The sequence below is a fragment of the Sebastes fasciatus genome, chromosome 10, assembly GCF_043250625.1.
Source record: "Sebastes fasciatus isolate fSebFas1 chromosome 10, fSebFas1.pri, whole genome shotgun sequence".
In the NCBI taxonomy this organism is placed as follows: Eukaryota; Metazoa; Chordata; class Actinopteri; order Perciformes; family Sebastidae; genus Sebastes; species Sebastes fasciatus.
In genome coordinates, this window is record NC_133804.1 from 10365944 (window position 1) to 10392452 (window position 26509).

General features: G+C 40.4%; 1 protein-coding gene across 6 annotated transcripts in view; it reads left to right on the forward strand.

Annotated features, from left to right (window-relative positions):
• Positions 1–2132: 2132 nt before the first annotated feature.
• Positions 2133–26509, forward strand: part of arhgef9a (Cdc42 guanine nucleotide exchange factor (GEF) 9a) — a 59580-nt gene continuing 35203 nt past the window's right edge. For 2 of the 6 annotated variants that reach the window (XR_012595550.1, XM_074648023.1), the window contains exons 1-5: positions 2134–2446; positions 7753–9432; positions 10543–10881; positions 12438–12564; positions 12675–12781. Coding sequence is in view for 5 of the 6 variants with exons in the window: in XM_074648023.1 (XP_074504124.1) it covers positions 7825–9432; positions 10543–10881; positions 12438–12564; positions 12675–12781 (2181 nt within the window). In the remaining variant the exon portion in view is untranslated. Of the gene's footprint in view, positions 2447–7752; positions 9433–10542; positions 10882–12437; positions 12565–12674; positions 12782–26509 lie in introns of all 6 variants that reach the window. The other 4 variants (XM_074648024.1, XM_074648027.1, XM_074648025.1 and 1 more) reach the window with 3 other exon arrangements.

Genomic DNA, 26509 nt, shown 5'->3' on the forward strand with positions numbered 1-26509 from the left:
GAGCTCCCTCTCCCCATTGTACCATTTCAATAGAAGGATTTTCACATTCAACGCAAATCCCAAAGGAGGATCAGCTAGTGAGACCAGAGTTCAGTCAATCACTTGTTTTCACTGATGTTCCTTTAAAGATGATGAGTGCTTCCTTACAAATCCATCCAACCAGGCATGATAGAAAAAAAGTAATAGGCCACATAAAAAATTATATGCTATAATGGCAAATAGGATTAAAAAATAGGATTAAAAGCACAGTAAACATCCCAATATAATATAATGTAAGCAATAACTCTCTACAACACTTCACCTCTGGCTAACAGAGAACTCTCAGCCCTATAGTTTCTGTCACAATCACACTCTGTTCTGTTTTATTCCGGTAATAATCTTGGTTTAATACCTCATTTAATTTAATTTTTTATAACAAAAATTGTAACTTGCACACTTTGCTAATGTATATAATATGTCATTGCACATTTTGCTATTATATATAGTATGTTATTCTATGTTCATATTTTATATTTTATATGCTAGTCTGGTATATTTATAGTGTATTGTAATATATTCTTTGTATTGTGTATACTATAGATATTATCTCTAGTGTTGATGTGTATATTTACTGTTCCTGTACATTGCCTGGATAACCTGCTGCTGTAACCTTTACAAAAAAAGAAGTTTATTCAAGTGTGCTATTAGTAAACTTCTTTAAACTTAAAATAAGAGAGTATGCTTTCAATTTACTTTTTATGTACTTATCAGAGATATACTTAACAAAATTAAACTTAAGTATACTGTACTTGGCTTATACCGACAAGAATACAAACAAGTCAAAGTATACTTGGCTTATACCGACAACAGAAAAGTTGAAGTATACTTGGCTTATAACGACAAGTATACAGAAAAGTCTATGTGCACTTGGGAAGTATACAGAAAAGTCTATGTGTACTTGGTAAGTATACAGAAAAGTCTATGTGTACTTGGGAAGTATACAGAAAAGTCCAAGTATACTTGGCTTATACTGAAAAGTTTACAGAAAAGTATAAGTATATTTGGTTAAGTACTATAAGTTCACTTAAAGAAAACTTACAAGTGTACTTGCAGAAAAAACTATGAAACTAGTAGTTTACGCAGAGCATACTTTAAAGTGTACTTTCATAAACTAAAAAGTGGGCTACAATGATATTACTGGTAAACTAACAGTATACCTGTAAGTTCACTTGTAGTATAGTTCATATTATAGTTGCAGTACAAAATACAACTCGGATGTAAACTAGTTGTCTACTCAAAGTTTACTACTCTTAAAGTATACTTAAATGTATACTTTTATAAACTAAAAAGTGGGCCATTTTAGTCAGAAGAAGTATTCCAAGTAGTGCACTGGTACACTGATATTAGTATACTCATTACATAAAGTATACTTGGGATTATACTTGAACTATATGTAAAATTACTTCACTTTTACTAAACTTGAAGTATAGGCTACTTCTTTTTTTGTAAGGGAACACTATCTATCTATCTATCTATCTATCTATCTATCTATCTATCTATCTAATACATTAAACCTAACTTAGCTCCAAACTTACAACACTTACTTGTTATTTTGTTACGATTGCCCAGAAGTCTTTATAGATATTTAAATCAATATCCTCCTCACAAACACTAACCATACACTTCCATGCAACACACACACACACACACTTGTCTTTTTTTGATATATTTACTGTATTCTTATTGTTGTTATTATATATATCTTGTCCTAATTGTTTGTTATCACTATTATGTAGTCATATTATTTCTTTACATTAATCTTGTCTCTGGGTGGAGTCTTCAGATAAGCCAGTGTTTTGTTTTTTTGCCTCTTCCTGCAATGTACATTATACATTTTTTTCGTTATGTTGTATAGTCTTAAATTGTGCAAAATAAATAAACAAATAACAAAAATAAATAAACTTCTATCTATTACAACAGACACATTTTGAATTAAAATAATTACAATTTCCATTTGTTTCTCAGTGTGTAGCTAGACGTGTGTGTGTGTGTGTGTGTGTGTGTGTGTGTGTGCGTGTGTGCGTGTGTGTGTGTGTGTGTGTGTGTGTGTGTGTGTGTGTGTGCGCGCTGCTCTGTCTGTGTGAGAGCTTTATCACAGATCAGTGTGTCGGCGTCTGCAGGAGCTTACAGGGCAAGAGTTCACCGGTCTGTCGCTAACTCCGGGAGTTTCTCTCAGTTTCTCTCAGTTTCATGATAGCTGACGAAGTTTAGAGACATAAAAAAAAGCTCAAAGACATGACAACTGCGAAGGAGTCGCTCTCCGCAACATAACTACAGCCTTACTCATGGATATAATAAGTTAAGCCCGTGAAACACACTGTGAGAGAGGCGGTGGGTTTTATACTGGCTTCATACGGACAGGCGACGACGACGATGCCCATTTAAACGGGGGGAACGTTTTCTGCGGGTAAGTGAACAGCTTTGACGGCTACATGTGAGTGAGTGAGAGGAGACACGGGTTATTTTTCGCGGGTATAACTTGATAAACAGCTCGTTGAAGTTATACTGATAAGTTCATAAGGGCGTTTCATCCTGTTCAACAGTTAGTTAGCTGTTAACTAACGTTGACGCAAAAAACTAACGCTAAATTACAAAACAATTTAACACATTTATGCCATAAAACCGAATTCGGCAACTTTAATGTAAATTTCATTGCGGCCATATTTTAAAAAACACATTTCAGACGCCCAACCAACCAAACATCAAGTTAACCTTTCAGTGTTATCTAGCTAACTTTACTGTCACTGTTAACTATCTAACTTTACTAACTGTCACTTTTAGATAGTTAACTTTACTAACTGTCACTGTTAACTATCTAACTTTACTAACTGTCACTGTTAACTATCTAACTTTACTAACTGTCACTAACTGTCACTGTTAACTATCTAACTTTACTAACTGTCACTAACTGTCACTTTTAGATAGTTAACTTTACTAACTGTCACTAACTGTCACTGTTAACTATCTAACTTTACTAACTGTCACTAACTGTCACTTTTAGATAGTTAACTTTACAAACTGTCACTAACTGTCACTGTTAACTATCTAATTTTACTAACTGTCACTTTTAGATAGTTAACTTTACTAACTGTCACTAACTGTCACTGTTAACTATCTAACTCACTAACTGTCACTGTTATCTAGATAACTCTACTAACTGTCACTGTTAGCCAGTTAACTTTACTAACTGTCACTAACTGTCACTTTTAGATAGTTAACTTTACAAACTGTCACTAACTGTCACTGTTAGCTAGTTAACTTAACTAACTGTCACTGTTATCTAGTTAACTTTACTAACTGTCACTGTCAGCCAGTTAACTTTACTAACTGTCACTGTTAGCCAGTTAACTTTACTAACTGTCACTAACTCTCACTGTTAGCTAGTTAACTTTACTAACTGTTACTGTTAACTAGTTAACTTCACTAACTGTCACTGTTATCTAGTTAACTTTATTAACTGTCACTGTTAGCCAGTTAACTTTACTAACTGTCACTAACTCTCACTGTTAGCTAGTTAACTTTACTAACTGTTACTGTTAACTAGTTAACTTCACTAACTGTCACTGTTATCTAGTTAACTTTATTAACTGTCACTGTTAGCTAGTTAACTTCACTAACTGTCACTGTTATCTAGTTAACTTTACTAACTGTCAGTGTTAACTAGCTAACTTTACTAACTGTCACTTACTGTCACTGTTAGCCAGTTAACTTTACTAACTGTCACTAACTCTCACTGTTAGCTAGTTAACTTTACTAACTGTTACTGTTAACTAGTTAACTTCACTAACTGTCACTGTTATCTAGTTAACTTTATTAACTGTCACTGTTAGCTAGTTAACTTCACTAACTGCCACTAACTGTCACTGTTAGCCAGTTAACTTTACTAACTGTCACTAACTGTCACTTTTAGATAGTTAACTTTACAAACTGTCACTAACTGTCACTGTTAGCTAGTTAACTTAACTAACTGTCACTGTTATCTAGTTAACTTTACTAACTGTCACTGTCAGCCAGTTAACTTTACTAACTGTCACTAACTGTCACTGTTAGCCAGTTAACTTTACTAACTGTCACTAACTCTCACTGTTAGCTAGTTAACTTTACTAACTGTTACTGTTAACTAGTTAACTTCACTAACTGTCACTGTTATCTAGTTAACTTTATTAACTGTCACTGTTAGCTAGTTAACTTCACTAACTGCCACTAACTGTCACTGTTATCTAGTTAACTTTACTAACTGTCAGTGTTAACTAGCTAACTTTACTAACTGTCACTTTTAGCTAGCTAACTTTACTAACTGTCACTGTTAGCTAGTTAATTTTACTAACTGTCACTGTTAACTAGTTAACTTTACTAACTGTTACTAACTGTCACTGTTAGCTAGTTAACTTTACTAACTGTCACTAACTGTCACTGTTAGCTAGCTACCTTTACTTACTGTCACTAACTGTCACTGTTAACTAGTTAACTTTACTAACTGTCACTGTTAGCTAGTTAACTTTACTGTCACTAACTGTCGCTGTTAGCTAGTTAACTTTACTAACTGTCACTGTTCTCTATCTAACTCTACTAACTGTCACTAACTGTCACTGTTAGCTAGTTAACTTTACTGTCACTAACTGTCACTGTTAACTAGTTAACTTTACTAACTGTCACTGTTAGCTAGTTAACTTTACTGTCACTAACTGTTGCTGTTAGCTAGTTAACTTTACTAACTGTCACTGTTCTCTATCTAACTCTACTAACTGTCACTAACTGTCACTGTTAGCTAGTTAACTTTACTAACTGTCACTGTTAGCTAGTTAACTTCACTAACTGTCACTGTTCTCTATCTAACTCTACTAACTGTCACTAACTCACTGTTAGCTAGTTAACTTTACTAACTGTCACTTTTAGCTAGCTAACTTTACTAACTGTCACTAACTGTCACTGTTAGCTAGTTAATTTTACTAACTGTCACTGTTAACTAGTTAACTTTACTAACTGTTACTAACTGTCACTGTTAGCTAGTTAACTTTACTAACTGTCACTGTTAGCTAGCTACCTTTACTTACTGTCACTAACTGTCACTGTTAACTAGTTAACTTTACTAACTGTCACTGTTAGCTAGTTAACTTTACTGTCACTAACTGTCGCTGTCAGCTAGTTAACTTTACTAACTGTCACTGTTCTCTATCTAACTCTACTAACTGTCACTAACTGTCACTGTTAGCTAGTTAACTTTACTAACTGTCACTGTTAGCTAGTTAACTTCACTAACTGTCACTGTTCTCTATCTAACTCTACTAACTGTCACTAACTGTCACTGTTAGCTAGTTAACTTTACTAACTGTCACTGTTAGCTAGCTACCTTTACTTACTGTCACTAACTTTCACTAACTGTCGCTGTTAGCTAGTTAACTTCACTAACTGTCACTGTTCTCTATCTAACTCTACTAACTGTCACTGTTAGCTAGTTAACTTCACTAACTGTCACTGTTCTCTATCTAACTCTACTAACTGTCACTGTTAGCTAGTGAACTTTACTAACTGTCACTGTCAGCTACCTAACTTTACTAACTGTCACTAACTGTCACTGTTAGCTAGTTAACTTTACTAACTGTCGCTGTTAGCTAGTTAACTTTACTAACTGTCACTGTTAGCTAGTTAACTTTACTAACTGTCACTGTTAGCTAGTTAACTTCACTAACTGTCACTAACTGTCACTGTTAGCTAGTTAACTTCACTAACTGTCACTGTTCTCTATCTAACTCTACTAACTGTCACTGTTAGCTAGTTAACTTTACTAACTGTCACTGTCAGCTACCTAACTTTACTAACTGTCACTAACTGTCACTGTTAGCTAGTTAACTTTACTAACTGTCACTGTTAGCTAGTTAACTTCACTAACTGTCACTGTTCTCTATCTAACTCTACTAACTGTCACTAACTGTCACTGTTAGCTAGTTAACTTTACTAACTGTCACTAACTGTCACTGTTCTCTATCTAACTCTACTAACTGTCACTAACTGTCTCTGTTAGCTAGTGAACTTTACTAACTGTCACTGTTAGCTAGTTAACTTTACTAACTGTCACTGTTATCTATCTAATTCTACTAACTGTCACTGTTAGCTAGCTAACTTTACTAACTGTCACTAACTGTCACTGTTAGCTAGTTAACTTTACTAACTGTCGCTGTTAGCTACTTAACTTTACTAACTGTCACTGTTAGCTAGTTAACTTTACTAACTGTCACTGTTAGCTAGTTAACTTCACTAACTGTCACTAACTGTCACTGTTAGCTAGTTAACTTCACTAACTGTCACTGTTCTCTATCTAACTCTACTAACTGTCACTAACTGTCACTGTTAGCTAGTTAACTTTACTAACTGTCACTGTCAGCTACCTAACTTTACTAACTGTCACTAACTGTCACTGTTAGCTAGTTAACTTTACTAACTGTCACTGTTAGCTAGTTAACTTCACTAACTGTCACTGTTCTCTATCTAACTCTACTAACTGTCACTAACTGTCACTGTTAGCTAGTTAACTTTACTAACTGTCACTAACTGTCACTGTTCTCTATCTAACTCTACTAACTGCCACTAACTGTCTCTGTTAGCTAGTGAACTTTACTAACTGTCACTGTTAGCTAGTTAACTTTACTAACTGTCACTGTTATCTATCTAATTCTACTAACTGTCACTGTTATCTAGCTAACTTTACTAACTGTCACTAACTGTCACTGTTATCTATCTAACTACTAACTGTCACTGTTATCTATCTAACTACTAACTGTCACTGTCAGCTACCTAACTTTACTAACTGTCACTAACTGTCACTGTTAGCTAGATAACTTTACTAACTGTCACTAACTTTTTTATAGTAATGGTCAAGTAACATTAAAGAGATGTCACATTTTATTTTGAAATGCTAAAATAAGTACTTGCTAATATATGTGAATGGAGACTGTTCTTGTAAACTGACATTATATTTTTTGAATGCTTGAGCACCTACTTTCTTTAAAATAGTATTCATTAAAGGCTTATCAGCAAAAAGCATATTAGGCCCATTAATTAAATTGTGTAAAAAGGCCATCTTAAACGAAACACATCTTTGGTGCTGATCTCATGTAACAACAAAGACGTATGCTAGAGGCCCCAATTACACAAGCTGCTTCCATACATTAAAGGGATTATGAAATGGGGGTAATTAACATGTGGTAGTGCATGTAGCACTTACCGGAGCATCTTCCTCCTCAGAAGGAGCTTATCTGAGCTATGATGATGTCACAGCCGGAGCAGGCCTGAAATAACCAGACATCTCTGTAGTGAGTGTTTCCATGACAACGCAGCCTCCTGGTTTAAATGGTGGACGGGGGACTGTGTCTCAAATAATTACTTTGGATAATGTGGACCAAATATGGGGGGAAGGGGGGCTGGTGGGTGTTTGTGACTGTTGACTCGTGGTACAAAAGCCCTTGTCTGTGAATCACAAAATGAGACCTCTAATGCTCCCACTGTGTTTTAGTGTTTAAGTAGCACTACACTTATCTATTATTCTTGAACATTTGACCCCTCCGTGTAAATTAAATACAGTTGACCCTCCGCTTAGATGATAATATATTTTTGCATTTATGGCACACATCGAGAGAGACAGAATAAGCATGATATGAAAAGATAAGACAGTTTAATGTCAAAGTCCAGAATAAAAATGTGGTTTTGTTCCTCCAGGTGTTTGAGAGAGAGAGGCCCGAGACATGATGTCCATTGGAGCTGATAGCTGACACTGTAGAATGAGAGAGGATGGAACAGACAGACAACCCTGCCCCTGTGAGCAACAACCCTAATGGGTTTGTCAACCGAGTGTTTAATGTTTCTCTGGACGTGGAGAATGAGACCAGCAGTGTTTATATTCAGGAGACTGGACCAGGGCCTGCAGAGGGGCAGGGGGAGACCCAGGCTGCCTCTTCTCAGACCCCTGTCAAGGACAGACAGGAGGTCAACCGGAGGCCCCGTGCCACGGGGGGCATCTGGAAGATCTTGAACCGAAAGAGAGGGGCCTCGGAGCTGGAGCGCAGACCCCACTCCATGATCCTGCCCGGGGAGGCTTCCATCCCTAAACTCTCGTTTGCTGACAAAGTTCGCTCCTTCAAGAAGCTTAAATCCCCCTCTGTGTTTAGAGGGAAGACGGGGAAATTGTCCAATGCCAAGTTCAGCAGCTCCTTGGTGGATGAGGAATCGTTCTGCCGCGACATTGGCACTCCTCAGCAGTCCAGCAGGAGCATGCTTAGGCACCGTGGCAAGAGGCACTCCTATGCTGGCTACACAGCAGAATTTGACTGCTCGTTCGAAGACATCGACCTCGCAGCGCCTATAGACGGCCACCAGCCCGCTGTGGTGGGAGAGGCTGTGACTCAGAATGGTTGTAAACCATCAGAAAGAGTTTGCTATACGAAAAGAAGCCATAACAATTCAACCAACTGTAACAACACAGCTGCAAGCTGTGAAGAGCCTAGCAGTAAAGGTAGCCCGAGCACCCACCAGGGTAGAGGGAGGAGGCAAAAAGATGTGTGGAGTTACCTGAGGAGGATTTCCCTTTTGGGGAAGGCCAATCCAGTCTTCTCAGAGAGGAGCTTTGACTCTGAGCTTCCCTCTTTGGACAAGACCATGGACTCAGACTATGGTTCCGTAGAGTTTGAGAGCGTCAGAGACATTCACTCACCGCCCCCCAAACACTCTGACACCAAGGGGCACTTTGGTGGTCTGTTCAAGTTTTTTAACAGTGTAGCAGAGACAGCCAGAAAATGGCGGACAACATCACACTCCTTCTCTCCTCCAGAGGGAGAGAGGACGCCGATGAGCTCCCCACGGGCCCCACAACCCACAGAGGACAACATTCACAGTGTGTCCCTGACACTTCACAATGAAGGACTTCCAAAATCCCAGCATATTCCATCATCACCAGTGACCGCTATATCCTCACACCCCAGTGGCCTTGACAGCGAGGCGCCAGCACCTGTGACAGGTGGACGATCCCCTAAGGTGGTCCTGAGAGCCTTTAGGGCATGCCCAGGAGCTCGAGCTGTCAATGGCCTTCAGAGCTCTGAGGGCACTGACAAACATGTAGACAGAGAGACAAACCACAGGTCCACAGCCATAGTAGAGAATCATATCCCCCAGTCAGGTCCAACCACAGAGACTAAAACAGAAGCAGAGGTTGAAAGGGATCCATTAAACTGTCTCTGTCTAGAGGAAAAGGTAGAGGGACAGACAGGAAATGAACAGGATTCCAGGGATGCTCCACCTGACTCCCACCAGATACAGGAAGTGAATGTCCAATCACAACAAGGTGATAAAGAGAGCACAACCAATAGCGTACCAGCATCAGATTCCACAGAGGAAATATTTAAGGTATGTGACTTTAAATACAAAATGAGCTATTTTAATCACCAGCCACTGGATGTTAATAAATGCAGTAATTTGTGTTGCAAAACAGCATTTTTCATGAATAATGTGTCTCACATTCATGCCATAACCACATTCCATTGCAGGCTTTTTTTCCACATCATTAACATTGCCAAAAGCATGCAACATGTAATTACCACATAAAATGCTCAGAATATCATTTATGTAACTGTTTTAACCATGATCATTCTTTTGCTTCTTCAAATCATCAACAACAAGCCAGAATATAAATAGTGCCAGAGCTGTTACTCACTTCCTCATGATAGAGGTCCTAGGTGTGGTTCATTAACTGTCAGGGAGAAACAAAAACATTCAAGACACCAGCCTGTGAGGACATGAATTGGGCACCCACTCTACAGTTGTCCTTTTGCCCCATCTGTTGGAGAGAGAAGGAAACAGTCAGTAATTACAATGGTGGACAATATCATATTATAGTTTGTCCTTTTCCTGCTTAGCCAGCCTTGTTTGGCATGCAAGGAAATCCTATTTCCCATAAAGCGGGCCGTGTGCGACCGCGGTAGCCCCTAGAGCTCTGTGACGTCTGTGCTTCATGACGGCACCCTTCCCTTCTCACTCCAGTGAAGGCATTAGTCATCCAGCTTCTAGTCACACCAACGAGTCAGGACATGTTAGCCTTAACTCCTGATGACAAAATGAGATGTGACATCTCAATACTCAGCATACTTTCATAGGGGTTTATTATGCAGAGGGCTGTGGGAATCTGTCTTCTGGGACGGCTGTTAATGTGCAGTCCTACAATAATTTAGGAGAAATGATGGCACCAGGAAAATCCTCCCTAATCAGCCACTGTTTACATAATTAAATCCACCTGTCTATTGTTTTGTTTTTTTCTCTGAAGTTAAACTGCTATTCAGGGGCTTTCTTGGCACTTGTGGCTAGCTACTGATGCATAGCAATTAAGGCTAGTAGAATCTTTTGAAATAAAATGAGGTATATTTTGTTGAATCTGTAGAGAACTCCCAATTCCCCACACAAGAAATGCATTGTTGCACCTTTATCTGGGCCAAATTGCTTGAGTATCTGTGCCAATCACAGCTGTGCGAGCAGATTGCCAGCCAGACAGGCTGCGGTGTAAGACAGCCGTGCCCAGCCGTGCCCCACTCTAGCACAGAGAAGACCTCTGTACCTCACAGGACCTCGCGCCCTCGTCTTCGACCGGCCTCAGCTGTACTGGACCTGTGGAGGCCCAACCCGGACTGGGATCTCTACAACCATTATAGCGAGGTTGGCTCGCTGTGCCGGCGGAGACGCAGGCCTGCTCCCACCATGCAGCACTCTCCGGGGCAGAGGCGGACGGGTGCTCGCCCCAGGCCTTGCTCTGTCATAGAGACCAGTGTTACTAGGGAGACGCAGTCCACGGAGCTGCACCACAGAGTAAGATGTCACATGACAAACACAGGCATTCAGGCATAATTTCACTGAAAGTAAATATATAAACATTGACATAAACATGACAAAGAAAAAGCCCCATAAATATAAAAATACACATTTATACTGTGTAAATGTGTTTTTATTAGGGCTGTCAATCGATTCAAATATTTAATTGTGATTAATTGCATGATTGTCCATAGTTAATCGCAAATTAATCACACATTTTTTTATCTGTTCAAAATGTACCTCAAAGGTAGATTTTTCAATATTAAACATTCTTATGAACATGGGAGTGGACAAATATGCTGCTTTATGCAACTGTATGTTTATATTTATTGTTAGAAATCAATTAACAACACAAAACAATGAAAGATATTGTCCAGAAACCCTCACAGGTATTGCATTTAGCATAAAAAAATATGCTCAAAACAGACAACAACAGCTGTCAATGTGTCAGTGTGCTGATTTGACTATAACTTGCCCAAAACTCCATGTGATTATCATAAAGTGGGCATGTCTGTAAAGGGGAGACTCATGGGTACCCATAGAACCCATTTTCCTTCACATATGTTGAGGTCAGAGGTCAAGGGACCCCTTTGAAAATGGCCATGCCAGTTTTTCCTCACCAAAATTTTGCGCAAGTTTGGAGGATTATTTAGCCTCCTTTGCGACAAGCTACTATGACGTAGTTGGTACCAGTTGATTCCTTAGGTTTTTCTAGTTTAATATGATACAGTAGCTTCACTAGCTTAACTTAACTAGCTTTAAAACAGCCCACTACAACCTAAAAATCGCAAGTTGCGTTAATGCGTTAAAGAAATTAGTGCCGTTAAATCGAATTTGCGTTAACACGTTATTATCACGCTAACTTTGACAGCCCTAATATTTATGCAGTAGACATAAATATATCACATCCTGATGTTGAAAAAATTAGTTGGAGGACACAGTGTCACTGATAAATATACCTCTAGCCCATAATGAATCGAACACACACACTACAGACTTTGAAGGGCAGCCCAGTACTAACCCAGTATTTATACACCACCACTCACTGTTAGTTGCAACAATGCATGCATGCTCTGCCCCATTTATAGAGGCCTGTATTTCTGGATGCTGCTTTTCCCTCAGCTCACTTCCCCCCTCTCCCTCTCCTTTTCTTCTCTCTCTCTCTCACCCTTTCTTTCTTTGTGGCTTCTCTTTCTCTCTCCCTCACTCTCAGTCTCTCTCTCTGTCGCCAATTTTCTGCCTCATCGCTCCCATAAGCTCTACCTCTCATTGCCCTAACTCCGAGTCAGTTCATTTTAACCTGAAGAGACCGCCTCGGTTGGCATGATGTATAGTCTGTCTTGGTGAGCTGCAGGGCATGCACACCGACCAATGCACCAGAATAGACTTCCTGGATGTGAAATACTTGCAAAAAAAAGGGGGACAAGGCAGTAAGGAAAGATTTCTTTAACGTGAAGGGCAGGGGAATTTGTGCATTCAACCTTGTGTGTGTGTGCATGGAAGTAACTCTGTATGGAATATAGGAGATGCCCTAACTACTCAGTGCCCTCTAGGCCTTGTCTCGTCCCCCGGGTGTGTCACCGTTAGAGCCCCCACTAAGGGCGTCTCTCCAGCGGTGCCGCTCCCTGCCGCTGCCCCCCAGCACCCTCGCCGCCTTGGCGCGGCTCCTGCCTCAGTCAGGTACACCTTTCATTTTTTTATTTCCCATTAATATGCAGACTGTTGATTGATGTGTGTTTGTTAAATTGATCATCTGTCTGCCCGTCTGTCTGCACGTGCCTGTCCCCCAGACATGGGTCAGTCGTCATCGTCGGTGCGTCTACGGTCTGGAGGCTCTGGTAGCTGCCGGAGGAGGAGGCTGTTGAGACCTGGTTCAGAACCGCTGCAGGTCAACATTGTGAGTCCAACACACACCCTCATAAACACACACACATGAATACTTTTACTCTTCTTTCTGTCAGACTTTCAAACCCTTTAGATTGATTTATAAAAAACTAGGGCTGTAAAAGTTAACGCAATAGTAACGCGTTAATGCAAATTTGTTTTAACGCCACTAATTTCTTTAACGCATCAACGCAACTTGCGTTTAGGTAGTAGTGGGCTCAGTTTTAAAGCTAGAGTGAAGATACTGGTCATATGAAACTAGAGCACCTAAACTAAATAATTAAATAACGCTCCAAACTTACACTAAATCTTGGCGAGGAAAGACAGGCATGGCCATTTTCAAAGGGGTCCCTTGACCTCTGACCTCAAGATATGTGAATGAAAATGAGTTCTATGGGTACCCACGAGTCTCCCCTTTACAGACATGACCACTTTATGATAATCACATGCAGTTTGGGGCAAGTCATAGTCAAGTCATCACACTGACACACTGACAGCTGTTGTTGCCTGTTGGGCTGCAGTTTGCCATCTTATGATTTGAGCATATTTTTTTATGCTAAGTGCAGTACCTGTGAGGGTTTCTGGACTATATTTGTCATTGTTTTGTGTTGTTAATTGATCTCTAATAATAAATATATACATACATTTGCATAAAGCAGCATATTTGCCAACTCTCATGTTGATAAGAGTATTGCATACTTGACAAATCTCCCGTTAAGGTACATTTTGAACAGATAAAAAATTTGCAATTAATTTGTGATTAATCGCAATTAACTATGGACAATCATGCGATGAATCACAATTAAATATTTTAATCGATTGACAGCCCTATAATAAACACAATATGTACAGATTTATACAAAATACTGTGCCCACTATATATATATGATATTGACTACCTATATACACATGTACATTTCACACCGAGTTTTTTCACCTGTCGAGTATATGAGCAGTTGTAGATGAGATAATGGGACGTATAATAAAGTAGGACTATTGCTGATAAATAACCTCTCACTGATGCTGGTAATATGGAGATGACAGAGCACTGGTCAATGTTTCATCAGATAATGAAGGAACTGATCCGTGAAGATGGTGGCCGCGTGGATTAATGTCATCCAGTACTCTTAGGCCATTACTCATCCTGAATCTGGCACCCAAGATGTTTTTTAATCTGACGTGTGCGCATGCAGACAAACGCAGAAAGAGGAATGACATTAAATCATCTTTCATACACCCGGTGTGCCGGAATCCACGAGAAGCGTAACGCGTCTTTGTCAGTTGTGTAAAATTATCTTCAGAGTACGTCGGAGTAATACTACTCAGGAAGTGAAACCAGGCATTTCAGAATCGGTGCTGCTTTGATGTGCAAGTGGCCTCGGGGGGATTCTGCTGGGAGGAGATGCAGAGTTTCTCTGAGACATCCTGACGGGGTAGTGAACAATTCTGGGGCCGTGTCCAACATCTATACCTGCAGAACTGCAATGCATAGCGCTTAACACTATTTACATCATTGTTTGATCTCACTAAATTGAGTCCCACATACAAGGTTTCATTGACTCTGTATATATTTTTTCTTTCATTGAGTGAAGAGCATCATGCATAATGTTTCATAGCATGTTTCATTCAAAATCATACATTCATATTCATTAGTATTAGAGAAGTATTACCCACTAAAATATATAAGAAAGAATGAGTGCACAGTGTTGTAAAGGTGTGTGGGCAGAGCTCACGTTTTCTACAGTAGACTCAAATTCAAACTGTTTACTAGTAGTCAGTGATTAACCACAACAATTTCTAGAACAAGAAGCAGTCCATCTTCATGAGAGATGCTGAATACTAAGCCGCGGGCTTTTTGGTCCTGGCACGTCTTTGCATTGAAATTTTTTGTAAACTATGTCTTTGATGAGGCGATTCTTCCGCATTTAGGCTTTGATTATAACTTTTTCCTCGCTGGTCTAAACAGTGTTTGTGAGCCACTGCACGTTGTTGCCATGACACTCGCTGGCTCCTGTTCATCTTCTTGCTTCTATCTTTAGGCAGCCTTTTTAAGTGTGAGCTAAATAGAGAAAGTGTGTGGGTGAGAGAGAGAAAAAAGGGGTGGGAGAGAGAAACAGAGAGGGGAAGAGAGATGCTCCCTTTTGTATGTGCACTTTTGTTGTCGTGGCCCTCCCCTGGGGTAGGGAACGTGGACTCACAACACTGGAAATGTCTTGTGTGTGTTTGAATGGGCGAGGGAAGTTCAGTTTGTAGCGGGCCTCAAATGCGGGATTTATGAGTGCTTCTTGAGCATGGAGGTAGCATATATAGATGTAGATACTGTATATATGCATAATGTGACATAACATGGTAACGCAGCTGTACTGCAGTCACGCGGATGGGTGATGCTTCGACGTTAAATCTGTGTGTCGCTGTGTTATTTCTGGTAAGTCATGCATTGTTTATATGGTATGGATCTCATGTCAGGATCGGATCTGTTGTTTGGTATACAGTGTTACAGTCTTCCTGTTAGGATGACTGCTGGAGCCTAGAGGCCGCAGGCAGAGAGAGAGCGTTCTCACTGCAGTGGATTAACTGCTAATGCTGACGCCTCTCTTCTCCCTTTCATTTAAATGGATTTCTCCCCCAGTCACTGCCCTCTCCTCTCCTCTCCTCTCCTCTCCTCTCCTCTCCTCTCCTCTCCTCTCCTCTCCTCTCCTCTCCTCTCCTCCCATCTCCTCTCCTCTCCTCATTCTCCTCTCCTCTCCTCTCCTCTCCTCTCCTCTCCTCTCCTCTCCTCTCCTCTCCTCTCCTCTCCTCTCCTCTCCTCATTCTCCTCTCCATCTCCTCTCTTTTCCTTTCCTCTCCTCTTCTCTTCTCTTCTCTTCTCTTCTCTTCTCTTCTCTTCTCTTCTCTTCTCTTCTCTTCTCTTCTCTTCTCTTCTCTCCTCTCCTCTCCTCTCCTCTCCTCTCCTCTCCTCTCCTCTCCTCTCCTTTCCTTGCCTTTCCTCTCCTCTCCTCTCCTCTCCTCTCCTCTCCTCATTTTCCTCTCCTCTCCTCTCCTCTCCTCTCCTCTCCTCTCCTCTCCTCTCCTCTCCTCTCCTCTCCTCTCCTCTCCTCTCCTCTCCTCTCCTCTCCTCTCCTCTCCTCTCCTCTCCTCTCCTCTCCTCTGCTCTGCTCCCATCTCCTCTCCTCATTCTCCTCTCTATCTCCTCTCTTTTCCTTTCCTCTCATCTCCTCTCTTTTCCTTTCCACTCCTCTCCTCTCCTCTCCTTTCCTTTCCTTTCCTTTCCTTTCCTTTCCTCTCCTCTTCTCTCCTCTCCTCTCCTCTCCTCTCACAAACACTTAGCAGTCTTTGTTAATTCCTATGCAGATGAGAGGACAGTTTCCTGTGTGTTACTAATGCTGTGCCCGAAGCTCCGCTGTCAACTTGTCAGAGAAGAGGGACCGTCTTATTAAGGGCTTCGCGCAGATTAAGAGTTTCAAGAGATATGATTAAGTTTGGGCTAACCTAGGTCTGTCTGGTCATAATCATATTATGCAATGCCATCTATTTATTATGAACGCATGAGTCAGCAGGCAGCGGCTAGTTGGGCAAATAGTAGGGCAGTGATGAACTACTTATGCACACACACTTTTTTATACACACGTGGGGAGCACCAGTGCTTTTATGTTAATTTGACCGCATACACATAGATTCAGTTTGTGTCTGCCTCTTAGGGCTCAGCACCTATGATACACACTCTGACACACACATGCACACTTTGCATGCTCTCCCGATGTATTCATCTGTCAGGGTGCGTGAGTCACTGCATTGACGACTTCATTATTTGGCGAGGAAATGAATAGCACCGGCCGGTGATATCTCCGTCAAAACACACTATGATTGTGTGGCATTTGTTTCACCCCGGGCTTTATTTTAGAGCCAGAGAGACAAACCATGTGAATAGGTCTTCCTCAAAATAACCTGCATGCATGTGCAGTCCGCACTCTGAGCCACGGGCGAGTCAGAATCCTTTATCAGTGTTCATTCAACATCATTCCCCCGCCAAGGTGTGGGCAGGTATCCGCGGTGACTTACTGCAGCCACCAGCTAATACTGTTTTATAGGATGCGTCTAATAAATAGTCGTGCCGCTGACTGAATCCGAGCAGGTGGTTGTGTCAGAGCCTCCCTAGGCTGTTTCTACCAAAGAATGTGTTTCTGCCTGTCAGGTGTGTGTGTTGTTGTTGTTGTTGTATGCATAGGCATGCGACTCCATGCGCTTATGTGATGTGTGTTAGAGAGAGAGACAGATAGGCTCAGGGCCTTTTCTCTTATATAACTGTTGAGAGGGTTTCCTTTGCTCCCTACAAAAGCCATTTCCACTTTGATTTCAGATGGCTGCATGTTCCCAGGGACTGGAGGAACAGCGCTGTGTGTTAATTCTCTTACTCACTGGTGTGTCCTGTTTTACAGTATCTCCGCTCCTATTTTGTCAGATCATGCATGCCTGTGCATGTACGGATTTGTGCTTTCTTGGAGCACGTTCTGTTTTTATACCTCATCAGGGCCAGTATGTCTATCCTTCCATCATCACCCCTAACTAATGCCCCCTGCCACTGTAGGACAGTGGGGATATATTGGTGGAAGCAATGTCACAACCTGCAGTGAGTTTTGTTATGAGACTATTTAAGGCCTAAGGCACTTCAGTGCTTGTTATCCAGCATCAGTTGTATCATTTGTGATAGTTTCCCCAGGCTGCTTAGGTGATTTTACCCACAGTCATCAGTTTCTGCTGTTTGTGTAATACGCTGTTTGTTTTCATGGCTGTTTGTCAGGTTTATATTGGGGATAAGGACTTTTTCCGGTCTTAAGTCAACACAGAAGAATGTCACCTTGTGTTGGGTAATATGAGGATCCCTTATTATCTGACAGCACCATCTTAGAGCAGACACCCCACAGGCTAAAAATGTGTAACAGATGTCTTTCACAGAGAGATTGTGGGAATTTTATGCACGTATTAATTCCACTGATAACTTTCACTGTAGCTGTTCACTCGACTATAATAATAGCCTAGAATTTGATATTACCAAGTCCCATTACAATCTCATTACTCCTTACCTCTCTACGATACATTGCTTTTTAGAGAGGAGGTTGTGTGACCCAGGTCCTGCCATTGTTTTTTGGCACCTGGAAGTTGCTTGACGTCTTCCTGGATCCATGTTCTTCATGTATGTTTGCAATTTGTGGCTTGGGGCTGTATAAATTAAATTGACTTGCCTTTAGTACAAACATAGAAACATAATAATAATTCTGTCTTCAGCTGAGAAAGCTGGAATTTTACAGAGCTGAAAATACATAACATTTTGGACACTGCATCAGCTCTCTCTTGCGCCAACCTTAAGCCAAAACCTTCCACACAGGATAGCCAATAATGTAATTGGCAGATTGCCATTAAATTGAAAGGAGGCTAAATCAATAAACTAAGTAGCAACAGTCCATAAAATACAAAAATTATTGATGATAGACAAATAATCTAATTGTTTAATCCTATACACATTAAAAATGAGGGGTGGCACAGTGGTGCAGTTGTTGGCACAGCAAGAGGGTTCTGGGTTTGAACCCGGTTTGGTCCAAAGACATGCAGGTTGGGTAACTTTTTGACTCTAATTTACCTGTTTGCATAGTTTGCATGTTCTTCCTGTGGTAGCGTGGGTTTTCTCCAGGTTCTTTGGCTTCCTCTCACAGTCCAAAGACATGCAGGTTAGGTTAATTGTTGACTCTAAATTGCCTGTAGGTGTGAATGTGAGTGTGAATGGTTGTCTGTCTCTATGTGTCAGCCCTGTGATAGTCTGGCGACCTGTCCAGGGTGTACCCCGCCTTCACCCTATGTCAGCGGTGATCGGCTCCAGCCCCCCCGCAGCCCTGAATAGGATAGGCGGTTACAGATAATGCAGTGGATGGACATTCGAAATGAATATTCCATTAAGCATAATTTGTCCAATGTGCTCTGCACATTGTTATTATATTCATGGTCAGCTCTCATACTAGCTAAAAAATGTTCTACAAATGTAACCAACAGTGACATTGGGGGCAAAAAACTCACCCATGGCGCCAATACATTATTCAGATCTGATTAGGGGTTGTCATCTCGCTGCTTTGTCAACATGCGGGCTAATATCTGCTGGCTGTTGGTTGTACTAGGGGATCATGTGTGTTTTGCATAAATTGTCTGTATCTTTGAAACGGCACCAACTCAATCTGCCTTACTTGGAAATTTCTCACAAATCAGCTGTTGCTTTGAAAACAACAATTTTTGCAATATTCAGCAATATTGTCAGTGTGTCAATATTGTCAATATACCTGTGTCAATATTGACACAATTCTGACTTCAGCTTTAGGAAAAGGCGGCATCCAGCATCCTGATTATTTTATTTTATTTTATTTTATTTTATTTTATTTTATTTTATTTTATTTTATTTTATTTTACTTTACTTTACTTTACTTTACTTTACTTTACTTTATTTTATTTTATTTTATTTTATTTTATTTTATTTTATTTTATTTTTAACTGGACTAATACTTTATTAATTTAAAGCCACAATCTGTTATCAAATTTAAACAAAATGGTTGAACCACCAAAATTAAAAACACCATATTGGAATGTGTGTCAAGCAAGTTAATTGACTTTCATTGATTGATTTTTTTTTCAATATACAGATTAATACGAGACAACAACTAAGTCTAAAGTAATCATGATTTTCTGATAAAGGTTTCTTTACATTAGTTTGTAAATAAACCATGGAGTTTAAAGGGGACACATCATGCTCATTTTCAGGTTCATACTTGTATTTTGTGTTTCTACTAGAACATGTTTACATGCTTTAATGTTCAAAAAACACTTTATTTTTCTCATACTGTCTGTCTGAATATACCTGTATTCACCCTCTGTCTGAAACACTCTGTTCTAGCTGTCTCTTTAAGCCCCCCTCTGGAAAAAGCCCAGTCTTGAAACACTTTATATGCAATTTTTTGTTGTAATCAAGCGCACTTTTACTTAATAATTGTTTAAGTACTCCTCTCTATTTGAGTAGATTTTACATTCTTAGCTATGATAGGTATAGCGTAACATTTACTGTAATCTTGTCCTTCTGGACTTTTTTTATGAGCTCAGAAGAAATCTTGTACTGACAATGATCCTTCAGTATTTGGGGCTTTTTTTACAAAACATTTAATTTTGTAAATTTAAAACTAGACAACCGCTGTGATTCAAATATACGTTAATTGAGTATTTGTACCCTGAATAGAATACGTAGCTCCAGCCCTGGTCACTTTGTCCCTGTCTTAAAATAATGAGACAGAAGCTAACTGCCTGTACAGTGTTGTGCTAGTTAGAATGTATCCTGCAGGCCTCTGTGAAAGATGGGCTGTATTTTTCTGGCAGCTGCCACTTCTTGTGTACATTATTTAGCTTAACTTTCTGCCTCTGACCTCCCTGGCTCCCTGCTACACCACATGTGGCGTCGGAGAAGACCCTTCATCACATATACGTATTATGCAACCCTCCGCTCCTTGTACTTCTTCCTTGTTCCCCCTCTCCCTTTCTTCCTGACCTCAGAGCTCATCGCCCCTCCCTTCATCACTTCCATCTCTCTTTTCCCCTCTCCTCAGATCACGTTTTCTCTCCCCCACTGTCGTTTCCTCGCTGCCTCAACTCATCTCCCCCCTATTTTGTCCATCCCGTTCCTCCCTCCAGGCATGTGAAAACACCTGCTCCTTGCGGCCAGTGATGTGTGTGCGAGTATGAGAGCATGCAGGTTTCTGTGTGCATCCATGCCTGTGTGCAGTCATAGATGGCAAGCTTGTTAGTGAATGTTTTACAGGACAGCACTATACTGTATGTCAGGTGGAGTCTATGAAGTCTTTGAATTGCAGGACTTGACCTATTAATAAGTAGTACGGTGCTGAGAAACACAGAATGCCAAACAACACTGCACCCAAATATCGTTTCACTGCAGAGTTTTGCATTTCAATCCGATGTTCTGCTTTTGAACTCTCGTGGCGTGGAGGCAGTGAGAATGTAAAATCATTTTAGCTCAGAGGACAGGTGGAGCTGTTTCTTATGCAAACCCCCTTTATAGTGAGTTGCAGTGGGCATGATGGTTGATTAGAGTAGGTGAGTGGGCTGTTCTCTGGTCGGCGATGATGTGACTGGCCTCACCCAAATTGTTACAATAAAAATCTAAATATACTCCGCTCCCAAAGAGACGCAGTACAAATATCCAACAAGCACTGCATGCAAATGTAGCAGCCAGAAAGCTCGGGAAGGATGGGAAGACACTACTGCTCTTACCTCCCAGTGTTCTGGGCCGCAGGTGGCTGACAGTGCTCTGATGAAGGATGACACTAGCGAGCGCGCTCACTACACTCACAACCACTAAAGCAGCGCCGGCTGAGGCAACCAACCAAATCCTCGCATAGGTCATTCGATTTTATCCCTCACCCCACAGCTGGGCTCTCAAATGACCAATCGTCAGGCTTTAATTAAGTACACACTAGCACTGATGCTGAACAGATACGTAAATAAATAGTCTGTGTTCCTTAATGCTTTCTTGTTGTTGCAGTTTGTGTAAAGCTACAATGCTGTCTTAAGGGAACTTGTTATAGTGTATTTTAACAGAGGCACTGTTTTCCTCTATGGGAAATTTTAGAGAAATTTCAGACTTACTCGTTTTTCCCCGAAGAGTGGGGAGCTATAGGGATTTCAGCTTGTCAGTCTTAATGGATATTAAAGGAGTCAACATGTGTGCAAATGAAGTTGAGCACACTGGTCAGAGAAGAAGAGGGCTAAATAAATAGAAAACAGGTAATCTAAATTAAATCCATTGCAGTAAAAGTATAAATATAATGTAATACAACATAATCTTTTTTTCATCTTAAAGATACTATTGATAAGATTGATAACATTCAGCCAGTAGATATCACATGCTCCCTCCCCCGTTCCATTGCATTCACTTCACACAATTCGTTGCCAGGCACTTACTGTCAATCTCAGCCCTTTATCCATTTTCTTTCAACACTAACTGACGACCCAGAGATATCACGTGATACCAACGTCAATATACTATTGGCTCGCAAACCTTGTTAGAAGTGGCAACCAAAAGCAGATATCTTCCACAGAGATAAACAAAACATTCATTTTGGACCTGCCAACATTTTTTAAATGATTAATTCACAGTCTTAATTTTTTTTTTTTTTTTCAGGAAAAGTCACTTTTTTAAAAGCTCTTTAGATGTATTTTTTTTTTAATATATATATATTTATTTGTCTGCATAAAAAATGATTTAGAGACCTTTAATTATGTATAAAAATACTGTACACTGTCCTCATCTTTTTTTTTTAATTGTTTGACCTTTTGGGGAAATGTGCTTATTGACTTTCTTGCCCCTAGTTACGGTATATGAAGAAGATCAATACCACTCTCATATCTGTAGGATAGATATGAAGCTACAGCCAGTAGCTTAGCTTAGCATAAATACTAGAGACACGGGGGAACAACTAGCCTGGCTCTGTCCAAAAGACATAATTCGCTTACCAGCACCTCTAAAAGCTCATTAATTAACATCCTATTTCTTGGCCTCGATACTTAGCTTCACTGAATGGCTTCAAGAAATAGTAACGCACATAACTCAAGGTAAAACAATGAGCAGTGTTTAACATTTCAGGGGATCTACTAGAAGAAAAGGAATACAATATTCATAACTATATCCATATCCATATTTCATTTGTGTATAATCACCTGAAAGTAAGAATGGTTGTGTTTTTGTTAGCTTAGAATGAGCCCTTCATATCTACAGCGTGGGTCCTTTTCTCAGAGTCCGCCATGTTGCTCCACCATGTTTCTACAGTAGCCCAGAACGGACAAACCAAACACTGGCTCTAAAGAGTATTTTGTGTTTTTACGTTACCTGAAGGCCACCGTAGTTCTCCAACAAGCTTGTGAAACTATGGTAACGTGAGCTACAGAGTGCAAAACCGTGGTACCGCCAGCCGCTGTCTGACTTCCATTGCTCCTAAAGTAGTGTTATTATGGTAAGGATGGCCTCTGAGCGAGGCGAACGGCGTTACCGCAGTTTTGCACTGAGCGACCCACGTTACCACAGTCTTGGAAAGGGCGAAATGAGTGGAGGGCTGTTCAGTTAGTTGCAATCTGCAACCACACCACTAGATGTCGTCAAATCCTACACATTTTCCCAAATGTTGCAATATTCCTTTAACCTTTGCCGTAACACTTGGTGGGAATCGTTGAGTCATGTGTGCGCTGTCCGCAAACCCTGACAGTTCCCCCCAGTGGTTCCAATATAATTTGGATTTTTAATAGAGATACAGGGGCAGTGTATTGAGATGGAGTTCTCTGTGTTATATGCTTTTAGCCATTAATGTCACAGTGAATCTATAAGCAAACAAAATACAATTATCAAAGTAGCATACAGTAGTTGAGTAGTAATGACCAACCACACAGAGCTTCGTATTATACTGTAAGTTTTATCATCTCCAAACTTGTCTTCAAAAGCCTGTTTTAATTCCTCAAGAGACGTAATATACCCTAAATTCTGGCAGTGTTTATCCAAAGACTTTGCGTCTTCTCTTTCCCTGCTAGAACTTCACAATGTTATGCAGACTCATGGGGGGCTGACATAAAGGAACGCAGTCACAGGGCAGATTCATTTTGTTCTACAGTCTGCAGAACACATAGATATTGCACTGGTTTATCATTAAATGATAATTCATTTTTACTGGTCCCGTGGCTATGTCAAGAATGAGTAGGAATATTTCTCCTGACGCTGCTAGGTCTAGGAATGTTGATAACACTTGTGATGTCTTTAACTCTAATTCCTCCATCCCACTTGACATGACCTACCTCTCTTATCTCATCTATTTCTTAAAATGCTCGATGCTCTGACCCACTGACTTGCCTTTACACCAGTAGCCAAATTGAGCTGAACGAATAAACAGCTGATGTCTGAACAATGGTGACAAAACTGCGTTCAGGAAAAGTCCAGCGATTTATTTTTAGGGGCGCTTTTGTGGCTGGAAGGCCTGGGAGGAAGCAGGAAGTCAGTGTGGTTGTCGTGGGGACGGGAGGGGAACAAAAGAACTGGAGCAGACTGGAGGGGAAATGGGTGTGGTGGGCTTCGCCTCCCATTAGCCAAATACCTACTGACCACAAACAGATTCATTTGGTAGCGCTGACATTTGTAGTCGTGTTCAGGGAGAGGCTTTCTAAAGACGTAGCTCGCTGGCGAACAGCCAGTAGAGTTGACCTCAGAGTAGATCCACAGTTAGAACTAAGGGGTTGATCTCAGACCAGTAAATACACATGAAGGAGAATTGTTGAATTCAGCCAATTCATTGTATTTCTACAGTATCTGGTTGTATAATGAGTGAATGTCCAGCAGCATTCATTGAATATGCAGAGTTTCAAAGAAAATCTGCAGAAAGAGATGAGATGAATGTAATGAATTAAACTTAGAGAGTTTGACTCATGCACTTCTTACCAGTGCTGGATTTAATGTAATGCTTAAAAAAGGTGAGAGGTGCAAACATTGTTCCTCATATGGTTGTCAGTGTGGCAATGATGGATGATGCCAATATTGTAGCAAACGACGGCCTTAAGTAGCATAGCTTCCTGCCTATATCCTGCCAGGATACTAATAACTATTATGTGTAGATATTGCCCTGAGCCATACATTTGGAAGTAGAGCTCTGCGGCAATAGCATAATCACACCATGCTTTTCTGGCAGCACTGCATCGACCCTTATTTAAGGGAGGTGTCGAGGATGTGCATTGCACTCACATGTGTTTTTAATATTCATTGACAGCATAATGAGGCACACTCGAGGTCTGGAGAGAGTCCAGTTTGATGACATTAGATCGACCTCTGTTATTTGCAGATGATCTTCTCCCTTTGGCTCAATTGGACCGTGGTGTATCCAATGTGCACTGGTTCTCTCACGGGGAAAAGATGTCCCAATCAAGCGGGTAGTGAGCAGCTGCGTCTGTGGAAAGGGTTCAGGGTCATTTTCACAAGTGAGGGTGAAGGGTGAGATCATGAGATTGACTGGTGCAGTCGCTGCAGTAATGTCACACCCTGGTGATAATGATAGCAAAGTTCCCTTTTTTACTAGCGCTTCCAAAGTTAATGCAAATTTGTTTTAACGCCACTAATTTCTTCAATGCATTAACGTAACTTGCGATTTGTAGGTTGTAGTGGACTCAGTTTTAAAGCTAGAGAGAAGATACTGGCATCATATGAAACTAGAAAAACCTAAGGAATCCATTGGTGTCAACCATGTCATACTAGCTTGATACTAGCTCAAGATATGTGAATGTAAATGGGTTCTATGGATACCCCCTTTACAGACATGCCCACTTTATGATAATCACATGCAGTTTGGGGCAAGTCATAGTTAAGTCAGCACACTGACACACTGACAGCTGTTGTTGCCTGTTGGGCTGCAGTTTGCCGTGTTATGATTTGAGCATATTTTTTATGCTAAATGCAGTACCTGTGAGGGTTTCTGGACAATATTTGTCATTGTTTTGTGTTGTTAATGATTTCCAATAATAAATATATACATATATTTACATAAAGCAAGCATATTTGCCCACTCCCATGTTGATAAGAGTATTCAATATTTGACAAATCTCCCTTTAAGTTACATTTTGAACAGATAAAAAATGTGCGAATAATTTTCGATTAATCGCGATTAACTATGGATCATCATGCGATTAATCGCGATTCAATATTTTAATTGGTTGACAGCCCCACTTTTTACTTTTTTCTGCCTCTAACCTGGTTGTAAGCTCAGAGAAGTGACAGAAAGGATGTGATTTCAAATGCAAAGATCCAAAATGAAGTTGATTTCAGGATAGGTTTTTCACTCTCTTGATACAGTACTCACATGCCTATGTGTACTGTGTAATTGTTCCTCCTGTCCATACTGGCTGCAAAGCAATTTCAAAGTAAGAGATCTGGGACGAAGATTAATTGTAAAGTGCAGCTGACTTTAATATGAGACTTCTGCTGTCTGAGTTTGACAAATGAAGTGGATATCTTCACAATCTTTTTTGGTACCAAATTCCTGCATTGTATTACTATCTCTCTGCCACAGCTCAGCAAGGAAACACTGAAAACACAAAGAGGAAATTTCACACTAAAAAGACTTTGGAAAATACACACTGATTTAGCTAATTCAGATTGCTGAAGCATCATATTAGTTTTAACTGATTTAGCTGTTTTTTTATTGTTTTTTTACATGATCTGGTGAGGAGGCCAGTTGAGGTGGGTCAGGTATTTACAAAGGCACCTCCCCTTGAAGGTACAATGGACATAGCCAATTGCATGTACTGAGCAGATCTGAGACAGACCCATGACCCAATTGTGCGATCTGCATTGCTCTGGACCCTTAGCGTGATAAATGACAGAACAATTGACAAATGGATGGGTGGAATAGAGCCTTCACAATCCAGTCAGGAAGGAACATATGCTGTAGATTTTTATCTTCACTCATTAGTTCATTGTCCTCATTAATTTCCATTGGGAGAACTGAAGGGTTTGGTGCACCCTCGCATATTATTTAATTAAATGATTTCAAACATTGCTGCACATACAGTGAGGGGACACAATAACACAATATACAATGCAATACACAGTAACGTATCCTCATACAACGGTTCGTATGATATCTTATTCCTCATTTTTTGTGCATTTTCCTAC